The sequence below is a fragment of the Choloepus didactylus genome, assembly GCF_015220235.1.
Source record: "Choloepus didactylus isolate mChoDid1 chromosome 25 unlocalized genomic scaffold, mChoDid1.pri SUPER_25_unloc2, whole genome shotgun sequence".
Taxonomy (NCBI): domain Eukaryota; kingdom Metazoa; phylum Chordata; class Mammalia; order Pilosa; family Megalonychidae; genus Choloepus; species Choloepus didactylus.
Window position 1 is genome coordinate 3,891,682 of NW_023637607.1, and position 12,294 is coordinate 3,903,975.

The 12,294-nt window shown below is 40.6% G+C and overlaps 1 protein-coding gene across 1 annotated transcript; it reads left to right on the forward strand.

Annotated features, from left to right (window-relative positions):
- Positions 1–734: 734 nt before the first annotated feature.
- Positions 735–2,954, forward strand: LOC119525597 (E3 SUMO-protein ligase PIAS1-like). Its single transcript, XM_037824380.1, has one exon. It carries the CDS (start codon positions 735–737, stop codon positions 2,688–2,690), a length of 1,956 nt encoding a protein of 651 aa, XP_037680308.1. The 3' UTR covers positions 2,691–2,954.
- Positions 2,955–12,294: the final 9,340 nt, after the last annotated feature.

Sequence of the window (12,294 nt, forward strand, 5' to 3'; positions counted from 1 at the left end):
ATTGTCCTTCTCTTACAGACAGGGAAACTGAGGCACAGAGGTCACATTCATAAGGCTGGGAAGTAGGAGGCCAAGGTTGAACCCTGTCTTCAGTTCTCTTCTCTTCTCACTCTATACATTCATCCTAAAACTTACTGAGACTTCCTAAGTGCTGATCATTGGGCCAAATCCTTTACCTGTATTCACATATGCATCTCTTCTGTAAGGTAGTTTGGTTCAAAAGCCGGGCAAAGAAGCCAAATGGGCAGGTATTAAAGAAAAGTTTTATTTGACAGAAGCCTCAGGGAGGCCCCCACCGGCAGAAAGGCTGCTCAGAGGGGAAAGCTCACAGTCAGGTGGTGAGATTCTCTTTTACATGGCCTTTCGTCCACTAGAAGTTTACACGGTGTTTTGGACAAGTAAGATATGTAACTTTTGGCCAATAGGGAATTACAGTAATTCATCTTGTAACTTTCGGCAGTGCCTGGTTTGCAGATTCTAACAGGAAAGGTGAGAAAGGGAGGGAGCAACTTATGTTGGAAGTGGGGGGAAAGGAAGCAGAGGGGTGATGGAATTTTAACAAAGATGGTAACGTTGTGGCGCAAAAGAGGAAAGAAAGTGGGGGGAGGCAGCGATAAGCTTAGCAAGGACAGCAAAGCAGTGAACGGAAGGCAGGAAGCAGCAAAAGGAGGGGAGGGGAGGAGACAACAACAAATGGTCTGGCTTTACATTAAAAGAGATAGGGGAGACGCAAGATGGCGGACAGTGCGGAACTAAAGCAAATGGTTATGAGCCTTAGAGTTTCTGAACTCCAAGTACTGTTGGGCTACGCTGGGAGAAACAAGCACGGACGCAAACACGAACTTCTCACAAAGGCCCTGCATTTGCTAAAGGCTGGTTGCAGTCCTGCTGTACAAATGAAAATTAAGGAATTCTATAGGCGGCGGTTCCCCCAGAAAATTATGACACCCGCGGACTTGTCCATCCCTAACGTACATTCAAGTCCTATGCCAGCAGCTTTGTCTCCATCTACCATTCCACAGCTCACTTATGATGGTCACCCTGCGTCATCACCGTTACTCCCTGTTTCTCTTCTGGGACCTAAACATGAACTGGAACTCCCACATCTTACATCAGCTCTTCACCCAGTCCACCCGGATATAAAGCTTCAAAAATTACCATTTTATGATTTACTGGATGAACTGATAAAACCCACCAGTCTAGCATCAGATAATAGTCAGCGCTTTCGAGAAACCTGTTTTGCATTTGCTTTGACACCGCAACAAGTGCAGCAAATCAGTAGTTCCATGGATATTTCTGGGACCAAATGTGACTTCACAGTGCAGGTCCAGTTAAGGTTTTGTTTATCAGAAACCAGTTGTCCACAAGAAGATCACTTCCCACCCAATCTCTGTGTGAAAGTGAATACAAAACCTTGCAGTCTTCCAGGTTATCTTCCACCTACTAAAAATGGTGTGGAACCAAAGCGACCCAGCCGACCAATTAATATCACCTCACTTGTCCGACTGTCCACAACAGTACCAAACACCATTGTTGTTTCTTGGACTGCAGAAATTGGAAGAAACTATTCCATGGCAGTATATCTTGTAAAACAGTTGTCCTCAACAGTTCTTCTTCAGAGGTTACGAGCAAAGGGAATAAGGAATCCGGATCATTCTAGAGCTTTAATTAAAGAGAAATTGACCGCAGATCCAGACAGTGAAATAGCTACAACCAGCCTAAGGGTTTCTCTGCTGTGTCCACTTGGTAAAATGCGGCTGACAATTCCATGTCGGGCCCTCACATGCTCTCATCTGCAGTGTTTTGATGCAACTCTTTATATTCAGATGAATGAGAAAAAACCAACCTGGGTTTGTCCTGTGTGTGATAAGAAGGCTCCATATGAACACCTTATTATTGATGGTTTGTTTATGGAAATCCTAAAGTACTGTACAGATTGTGATGAAATACAGTTTAAGGAAGATGGCTCTTGGGCACCTATGAGATCAAAGAAGGAAGTTCAGGAAGTTTCTGCCTCTTACAATGGAGTTGATGGATGCTTGAGCTCCACATTGGAGCATCAGGTGGCTTCTCACCACCAGTCCTCAAATAAAAACAAGAAAGTCGAGGTGATTGACCTAACCATAGACAGCTCATCTGATGAAGAGGATGAAGAGCCATCTGCCAAGAGGACCTGTCCTTCCCTATCTCCCACATCGCCGCTAAATAATAAAGGCATCTTAAGTCTTCCTCATCAAGCATCTCCAGTGTCCCGCACCCCAAGCCTCCCTGCTGTAGACACGAGCTACATTAACACATCCCTCATCCAAGACTACAGGCATCCTTTCCATATGACACCCATGCCTTATGATTTACAAGGATTAGATTTCTTTCCTTTCTTATCAGGAGACAATCAGCATTACAACACTTCCCTCCTTGCCGCTGCCGCAGCAGCCGTTTCAGATGACCAAGACCTCTTACACTCGTCTCGGTTTTTTCCCTATACCTCCTCACAGATGTTTCTTGATCAGTTAAGTGCAGGAGGCAGTACTTCTCTGCCAACCACCAATGGGAGCAGCAGTGGCAGTAACAGCAGCCTTGTGTCCTCCAACAGCCTACGGGAGAGCCATAGCCACACCATCCCCAACAGGAGTGGCACAGACACAGCATCCATCTTCGGCATCATACCAGACATTATCTCATTGGACTGATTCCCTTGCCCTGCTGCTCCCATCCCCACACCAGAGTAAATGAACTTGGCAGAAAGAAGAGAACTTTGTGCTCTGTTTTACCTTATTCTGTTTAGAAAAGTACATAAGCGTGTGTTTTTTCCTTTTTTTAGGGAAAAAATTAAAAGAAATGTACAGAGAACAAAACTATATTTTCAGTTTTACTTTTGTATATAAAAATCTAAGACTGCCTGTCTGATAAAACACTTGTTAAAAAAAAAAAAAGAAAAGGAAAAAAAAAAAAAAGCACCCACAGACCACCTTCAGTTCATTTTTTTCTGGATTCTGAAGATTTTTTTCATCATTTGTCCAATGGTTTTAGTTTTATTTTACTTCAGAAAAATGGCATTATTTTATTTGCAAAAAAACAGAAAAAAGTAATTGCATGTTTTAAATTGCGGGCTTTTCTTTGTTGTGGGGAGGGGGTTGGGGGAAGATAAGTTTAATTTCCATTTTCTAAAAATGAGGAAGTTGGGTTCTGTTTGTGTGAATGTGTGCATATTTTATCCAGCCTTAAGTTATAAATCTCATTTGTCCCACTGCATTGCCTGTGTATTTTCAGGACCTAGCTAGTGGTGTGTGTTCGGTGTGTTTTCAGTGTGTGTGCCTGTGTGTATTTTCCTGTTATTACTGTTCCCTCACCTCCCAAGTTTGCATTCAGTTGATATATCAGTTGCTTGCTTCTTTCAGAGTGCTTTGAAGGTCTTGAACTCATGTAAGCATCTTTATTGACTATCCCAATTGCATGTTTCCATCACATATCCTCTCTTGTTTGTTATATATCCCCTGAGAATATATTTTAGAGATATTGGAGTGAAGCTGTCAGGGTAAAGAGTAGGCTTGGCAGACCTGTGAGTAATACACTTTAGGCTAGTTCTTTATCTAAATCTGGATTTCCAGTATTGTGTATTTAAACCAAGTCTGTGAACACCTGCTTTTTTGGCCACAGGGTAACAAGATCTTCATACCGAAGTAGGAAGTAAAAATAGTTTAGAAGGTCCCGTTGCATGTCTTGTGCAGCTGACAAAGGTAAGGTTATCGTCATCTCAAAAAAAGAAAGAAATTCTAATCTTAAAAGTAAATTCTGTTTGGAAAATACCATGCACCGTATATGTCAATCTGTAGACATCTACTCTTTGATAAACAGTTGAAAATTAAAATGGGTTTGAGTCTTAGTTATTTTTACTCTCTGGTTCTGAGTATACTTACTTTCTTAGCCTATCTACCTTATTTGTTTTGTTTTTTCTTCAGCTTTTAAAGAAAAGCATGACATGGGAGAGTTACGTTTTTTTGGAATTCATAGATTAGTCTGATCTATTCTTGTTAACAATGGAACATGTAAATATATTGAAGTTGTTTTTCAGGAGACGAGTGAGGGTTGGAGGGAAGGAAAAGTGGTTCTACTTGTGTCCCAAAATCCTCATTGGAGAAAGTGTTATATTCTCAGGTATGAGAAATATTTTTATAGCAGATCAAGAGTGCAGGTGTAACAAAAAAGATGAAGAAGGGGCTTATCAATTGCCAGTTATCCAGACTGGATTTTTATATCACAACTGTTAATGTCATCAGGTTGTTCTCAGAGTTGATGAAGGACCACTTTTTGTGTATGAACTTGTCTTTTTAAACCTACTTTTATCCAGGTAGAATTCAGGATGGTTGTACCTTCAGTTGTATGGTAAATTTAATAATTCACATGGCTATATGGCATCTAAAAATAATGACTTTTTTACAGCCTCTCTCTGCCACTAAGTTGTTGACTTGAATTTTGAAAAAAAAAAAAGTTGATGTTGATAGTATATGTGTGTATGTATATATGTATTTATAGATAAGTGTATGTGACTGACAAGTGAGTTATATAGTCTTCCCCTGTGCATGTGTATATCACACAAATGTCTGAGTATAGTCACTAAACAATTTGCAATTAAAAAAAAAAAAAAAAAACTCAGCAGATTCATTGTCAGGTAAAACAGGAAATAGTTAAATTTTAAAATGAATCTGGTATTATGATGAATAAACAGTTTAAGATCACCTATTGCCATATTACTTTAGGCTAATATCTTAACACTGTCCTAATTTGTGTCTAAATTCAGATGGGGGTAGAAATTCCTAAATTGTGCGGAGTCACTTCTTATTTCACATTGCATTAGGACACATATTTCTTTTAATTCAGCTACCTAAGGTAAAATGAGTAGTTTTCTTTTTTCTTGTTTCTCCCCCCACCCCTTTTTTCTGTCGTTGTTAGTGGTCTCAAAATTCTGATCAATAACTTTGTGTATGATGCTGAATTACAAACTCTCTGAATGTTGCAGTTGAAAACCTGACCCTCTACTTTCTTCAGCCCAGTTAATTTCCTTCAGTGTCCTGCATTACACCAACCTAAGGGAAGAACGGATAATAGGGAGAAATAAATGTACAGTGGCTTTGGTCATGTCTGCATGGGTGAAATTAACCATTCAGTTATCTTTTTATTTTAGTTCCTTCCACTCTGTAAGGAGTTTGTTTTCTTCAGTTGTTGACTTTCCAAAATGTTACATTATTAGTAATTACTCTGTTGGCTCCATGGTTAAAACCAATGACTTTCATGATCAGTAATAATTATTGGTAGAGTCGTGTACTACATCTTTGTTTCGAGTTAAAAAAATAAAAAAGCTCATATTCATTTCATCTCTTTTCCTTAGCTCACCCTCATTTCCCCACATGCTGTCTGTGGACAGACAGTGATTCTCAGAATCTTCAGTCTTCAGACAAGTTGCCAGCATTCCCCTTGCCTTGGTTTTTCTAATAGGTGTGCATATGTTTGTGTATGTGTTTCTGTATAGTACTGTTTGTGTGTGTGTGTGTGTGTGTGTGTATGCACACATCTTTGATAAAATAGTTGTTTGACTAGCAGGGTTGAAGTGGCTTTTAATTACTTTGTGGGCATTATTGGACACATCTTTTTAAAACAATCTGAACATTAACCATGCCACATTTGGTTGACTAATTTATTTTGAGCATTAAAATATTTCTACTTCTCTTATTTTAGGCATTATCATAATTACTTATTATTGACTTAGGAAAGATTCACCTAAGCTTCTGAAAAATGTGATTTCTTGGCAGATTTTCCTTTGAGTCAGATGTCGGAAACCGGATGAAATTCTATCCCAATTCTGAACTAATAACTATTGAAAGAATGTTGTTTTTTAAGTAACTTAGTTTTAAATACATAAAACACATCTAGATCTTTGGAACTTTAAAGCACACGTGAAGTTATTTTAGTAAGAATTTTGCTTTATCAATACATTTGAATTGTGTTTTGTTTTTTTGTTTTGTTTTTTTTTTTTTAATTAAAAAAACACAGAACTTTGATTTTGGTAAAGAGGGAGGGTGAAGATCTGGTGGTCCCAGAGTGTGCTGCTGTTAATTGTTTAATTAACAAAGGGGAAAATGTATATAAACAGATATAAAAGTTACCATAAATTTCATGAACTTAAATCTGTGATTCATTGCCTTAAAACTTTCTCTCTTAGAATTTCCATACCGCATGCCAAACCAGTAAAATGGCTTTTAAAAATGTATAGTAGACTAATGTCGGTTTGTATAAAAGTACCAAGTGGAAATATTTATTACATGCATTGGAAAAAATTGTTTACCTATTGAATGTTACCTGTTTATGTAGAGTTCTTTAGATGTAATAAAAGAAAAGCCTTCAAAAAAAAAAAAAAAAAAAAAGAGATAGGGGAAGGGCTCAGGACTCAGATCTAACACCTTCCATCATCCATATATGGCAGATAATATTATTAACCCTATTTTGCAGATGAGTAGACTGAGGTTTGCAGAATTCAGTTATGACATCCTCCATGGAGGCTCTGACTTGGTTATACTCCTGTGAAAACCTTCTATGGCTCCCACCTACCTGCAGGCTAAAGTCTAACTTCAACTTAGCCTGGCATAGAAAGCCCTGCCTGGCTCAGAGTCTTATTTTATTTATTTATTTTACCTCTCCCCAAAGTACATGCACCCTTTACCCACAACCACTCCAAACTATTTGCAGAGGTGACTGGGACAAACTTTCTGGAACTTCACAGCCCTTGCACACTCTGTTCCCTCCACTTAGAAAGCACACTCTATTCCTTCACCCCAACTAACTCTTATTAACCTCTTGTGAGAAGCTGCCCTGACCATCTCCGGACTGAAAGCTTGGTGCAGTACTTTCTTCTCTGTCCCTGCCATGCCTGATAATCACGTCTACCTGAAGTATTGATGTTGTCAGTTTTTTCATCTGTGTCTCCACTGGACTTTTATGCTGAGTGCAGGGATGTGGATCAGCAGAGATGCTGTCAGCTGTGAATATCAGAAACCTCAACTTGAAGTGGCTTAAACCTTAAGAGAATATACCATGTCATATGACAAGACATCTTGATGTTGGGTGGCTCTAGGGTTCCTAAATTCAGCAGAATCAAGGATCCAGTTTCTTCACATGTTTCTGCCCTTCATTCTGCAGTAGTTTGAGGTGAATGAAGATGTTAGAGTTTGGTTTGGGACATGCTGAGTCCGGGAGGCCTTGCTTTATCTAGGAGGCAGCTAGATACTAGAGTTCGAGGTGAGATATGGAGAACGGGGGTCAGAGCGGAAGACAAGAGGGTCCCGGGTGGGTGTGTAGAGGGAGCAGTTGACTGTCCCTGAATCAGCAGCACCTCAAACACTTTCACTCACTGAGTACCTACTGCATGCCCAGCACTGGCGGAGCTCTGGGAATTCGGTGGCATCAGAGGTTGGGTTCTCCCAGAAGGAAACCTGAGCCAAGGACTTGCATGCAAGGATTTATTGAGGAGCTCCAGGAGAAACCAGGAAGGGAGTGAGGGAAGCAGGATTGGGAAGGAAAAAGGCCAAGTAAAAGAGCAATTCTAGGTGAAGTCCTAGCCTGGACTCAGCCTGGTCCCTTGGGGAGCTCTGGAGTATGAATTACACGTCAGAGTTTACCCTACTTCTGTGAAAGAGAGTTGGACTTTTATACCTGAGATGGGCTGATATATGCCCCTTCCCCAAAAAGATATGTTGAAGTGCTGAACCCCACTCCCCCAGAATGTGACCTTATTTGGAAATAGGATCATTGCAGATGTAATTAATTAAGACGAAGTCATACTGGAATAGAATAGGCCCTTAATCCAAAATGACTGGTGTCCTTGGAAGACAAGGAGAATGTCAGATGAAGACAAAGACACACAGGGAGAAGACAACTGGGATGGTTAATTTCATGTGTCACCTTGGCTAGGTTATGGTATCCAGTTATTTGGTCAAGCAAGCACTGGCCTGATTGTAACTGAGGGTATTTTGTTGATGGATCTAAATCATTAATTGGTTGATTGCATCTATGGCTGACTGCATCTACAATCAACAAAGGAGATTGCCTTCAGCAATGAGAGGTGTCTCCTCATCCAATCAGTTGGAAGCCTTTAAGGGAGAACTGAGGATTTCAGCAGTCAGAAAACAAGAATTTCTATTTCTTCTACAGCCAGTCAGTTTCTTGTGGGGAATTCAATGTTATTTGTTATAGCAGCTACAGAAAATTCCTATAATACCCCTACACTGGTCAGTCATTAACATATGGGGGAGGAAGGAACTTCCAGACACTTCTGGCTCCCCTGTGGGAGAGATGTTCCAGAGCCCAAGCATAACTCCAAAGGCCACAGATGTGGGCTCTTACTAGGAAACTTCAAAGAATTTTCCCATCTCTGTCCCAGATCTGTTAGGGCTCTAACAAATCCACTTACCAGTCTGCTGTCCCACTTATTAGTATGGGATCCTGGACAAGTCATTTCATTTTTCTACACCTCTGCCCCTTCATCTTTGGGCAGTCATTCAGCAAATGTTATTGAGTGCCTACTATGTGCCAGGCACTATTCTCAGGATGGGGATATAAAGGTGAACGAAGCAGTTACAACCCCTTTTCTCATGCAGCAGTGAGGGAGACAAACAATCAACAATAAATAACATAACAAGTCTGTTGGACTGAGATGCACAGTACAGAGAAAAAGTAAAGCAGGGAAGGAAGTTGCCAGTGTGTGGGGAGGGAGTGCAATTGTAAATAGGAAGATCTGGGAAGGCCTTTCTTATATAGTAATTTGTTAAAAAGTCTTTTTCTCTTTATTTTGCATAGTTGTTATTTTGCCAAAATATACGTTTGCTTCTCCAAGTGTGCATTTGCTTCTCTCCTTAAAAAAATTTTTTTTTTACTTTTCCAAATAAACACTCCCACTTCCCTCATTCCCCCCAGCAATCTCCAATCTACTTTCTATTTCTGTGAATTTGCTATTTCTAGTCATCTCTTATAAATGATATCATAAAGTTTTTGTCCTTATGTGCTTGCTTATTTCACTGAGCATAATGATTTCAAGGTTATTCCATGTTGCAGAATGTCTCGTAACTTCATTCTTTCTTGTGACTGATTATATCCTAGTGCGTAAATATACCACATTCTGGTTGTCCATTCATTTTTTGATGGACCTTTGGGTTGTTTTCACCTTTTGGCGGTTGTGAATAATATTGCTATAAACCTTGCTATCTGTTTGAGACCCTGTTTTCTTTGGGTATATACCTAGATGCAGAATTGTGGGTCATATGATAATTCTAAATTTAATTTTTTAAGGAACCACCGTGTTGCTTTCCACAGTGGCTGTACCATTTTACATTCCCACCAACGATGAACGGGATTTCCAGTTTCCCCGCATCCTCTCTTGACGTCCTAACATTTGAGCAGAGATCTGAGGGAGGTGAAGGAGGCAACCATGCACGGGAAATGCTTTCCAGAAAGAGGGAGTGACCAGTGCAAAGGCCCTGAGGCAGAATGGTGCCTGGCATGTTGAGGGAACAGCAGAAGGCTGGTGTGGCTGGAGCAGAGTGGGAGTGTGGGAAGGGGTGAGGGCAGGGAGATAAAGGGTGACACTGAGAGACTTTAGAGTCAACCTCCTAGATCTTTCAGAGGATTAAATGAGACGATGCAAGTGATGCATTGAACCTGGAACCTGGCATCTAGCAAGTGTTCAATAAACACTGGCCAGGATTATCTCCTGAGTCCATCATCAGAAAAGGAAATAGAGCCATCTATATATTGCAATGAAAAATGGACAACCACAAACAACCCCAGTAATAAAATAATCTCCCACCACAACCACCAGGGTAGATTATCACTGACCAAGAAATCTCCTGGAACACAGCGTCAACTTTAAAGTTCTCCAACTTGGCTTGACTTATGAGGTACTGCTGGAGGCCGGGAAGATAGAATCTTAAATTAGAAAGGAAAAGCCTCTTCCCTAGTGGAATTTACACTCCAATAGGGCAGATAGATAATAAACAAATAAGCAAAGAGATACATATTTATTTGTAATATAAGGTGAGGTCATTGGAAGGATGGAGGAAAAGTAAACCAGGATAGTGGGAAAGAGAGCGACGTTTATTTGTGCCATGTCCTGAACAAAGTGAGGGAACAGGCCACAAAACTGTCTGGGGAAAGGACATCCCAGTCAGGTATAACAAGAGCAAAAGCTGTGGTGTGGGACTTGCTTGTTATGATTATTTTCTTTTTGCAGGTGAGGAAACCAAGGTTTGATGTGCAATTTGTCCAAAGTTCAGAAGTAATCAATTGCAGCAACAGAGTTCAAACTGCCGCAGTTAGACTTAAGCAAGTAGGATGGTTTGGAGGTATATGTACCCCCAGAAAACCATGTTCTTAAATTTAATCCATTCTTGTGGGTGTGAACTCATTGTAGGACCTTTGGATGAGGCAACTTCACTTAAGGCGTAGCCCACCTCAATCAGATTGTGTCTTAATACTATTACTGGTGTCCTTTATAAGCCGAATGAAATTCAGATATAGGGAATGCTGCAGGAAGCAAGAAGCTGAAGGTCAATGGAACCTGGAAGAGAAGGCAGAGGCCAGGAGAGGCTGCCACATGCATTGTTATATGACGGAGGAGCCCAGGACTAAGGACCACCAGCAGGCTGCCTCAGAGTGCCACAGTCTTGGGGAGAAAGCATCGCCTTGATGCCTTGATTTGGACTTTTCCTAGCCTCAAAATCATGAGCTAATCAACTCCCATTGTTTAAGGCAACCCATTGCATGGTATTTGCTTGAGCAGCGAAGGAAACTAAAATAGCAACTGTGGTACCAACTCCTTCCAGGAGACGTGGGAGGTGTGCAGTCATTTGTGGATGTAAAACAAGAAGAGAATGGGTTGAGAGCCAGTTTCAGTCCAGTTGGTGGGCCAGACAAGGAGATAGAATAAGAAAGTTCAGAAAGGTAAGACAAGCAATAAAGGGCCTCAGGTGATTTGCCTTTTATTCACTGAAGCCTTGAATAGCAGCGCTGGACAAGAGATCTGCAAAAATTGAAGAAGCTAAGTCAAAAGAAAGATAAAACATTTTTTAAAATGTCCAATGTATATGACAAGGGTCACACATCCTCAATATGCAAAGTGTTCTTACAAATGAATAAGAAAAAAGTCAAACATCCCCAAAGAGCAAACAGGCAAGATGCACACATGAGCAACTTTCAGAAAAATCGTTTCATGTAGTCAATAAACAAACTATTGAAACTGTGTCCAAACTCACTGTGCCAGTTTGGATGTATTATGTCCCCAAGAAAAAGCTATGTTCTTTAAGGCAATCTTATGGGGCAGACATATTAGTGTTGATTAGGTTGGAACCTTTGGATTGAGTGTTTCCATGGAGATGTGACTCACCCAACTACAGATGATAACTCTGACTAAATTATTTCCAGGGATATGTGGCCTTGCCCATCCAGCATGGGTCTTGATTAGTTTACTGGAGTCCTTTAAAAAAAGTCTCACAGGCCCAGATGCTTGCTGATGCTGACAATCAGAGAAGCTTGGAGATGCAGACAGAAGGACGTTTGGATATGTTAAGCAAAGAGATGAAGCCCAGAGTTTGCCCCAGTATATGCTTAGACAGGACTCCCAGCACTTAGTGAGAAATGTCATAGGAGGAAGAACCAAGGACACAGGGGAGCTGAGAGAGACATTTTGGAGAAAGTGATTTTGAAACATAGCCCAGGATCAGCAGACGCCAGCCACATATGCCTTCCCAGCTAACAGAGGTGTTCCAGACGCCATCGGCCCTTCTTCACTGAAGGTATACTCTTGTTGATGCCTTGTTTTTATGGCCTTAGGACTGTAAACTTGTAACCTAATAAACCCCCTTTATAAAAGCCAATCCATTTCTGGTATGGGCCATGACAGCAGCATTGGCAAATCAGAACACTCGCTAACAATTAAACAACAATACAGTGTTATTTTTAGTCCCTCATAATATAAAGATTTAAAATATTATCAATATCCAGTCCTCACAACCTTAAAAAAACAAGCCCTTTCATAATATTCCATATGTGCCAGTTTGAAATTGGTATGGACCTCAGAAGAGCCATGATCTTTTAACCCAATCTCTTTGGGTGGAACCTTTTGATTGAGTGTTTCCATGGAGATGTGACTCACCCAACTGTGGGCGATACCTTTCATTAGATCATTTCCATAAAAAAGTGGATCCCACCCATCCAGTGGGTCTTGATTACTTCACTGGAGTATTTAAGAGA

Excerpts from the sequence above, each read along its gene's own strand:
- LOC119525597 (XM_037824380.1), top strand. The coding sequence starts at position 735 with ATGGCGGACAGTGCGGAACTAAAGCAAATGGTTATGAGCCTTAGAGTT.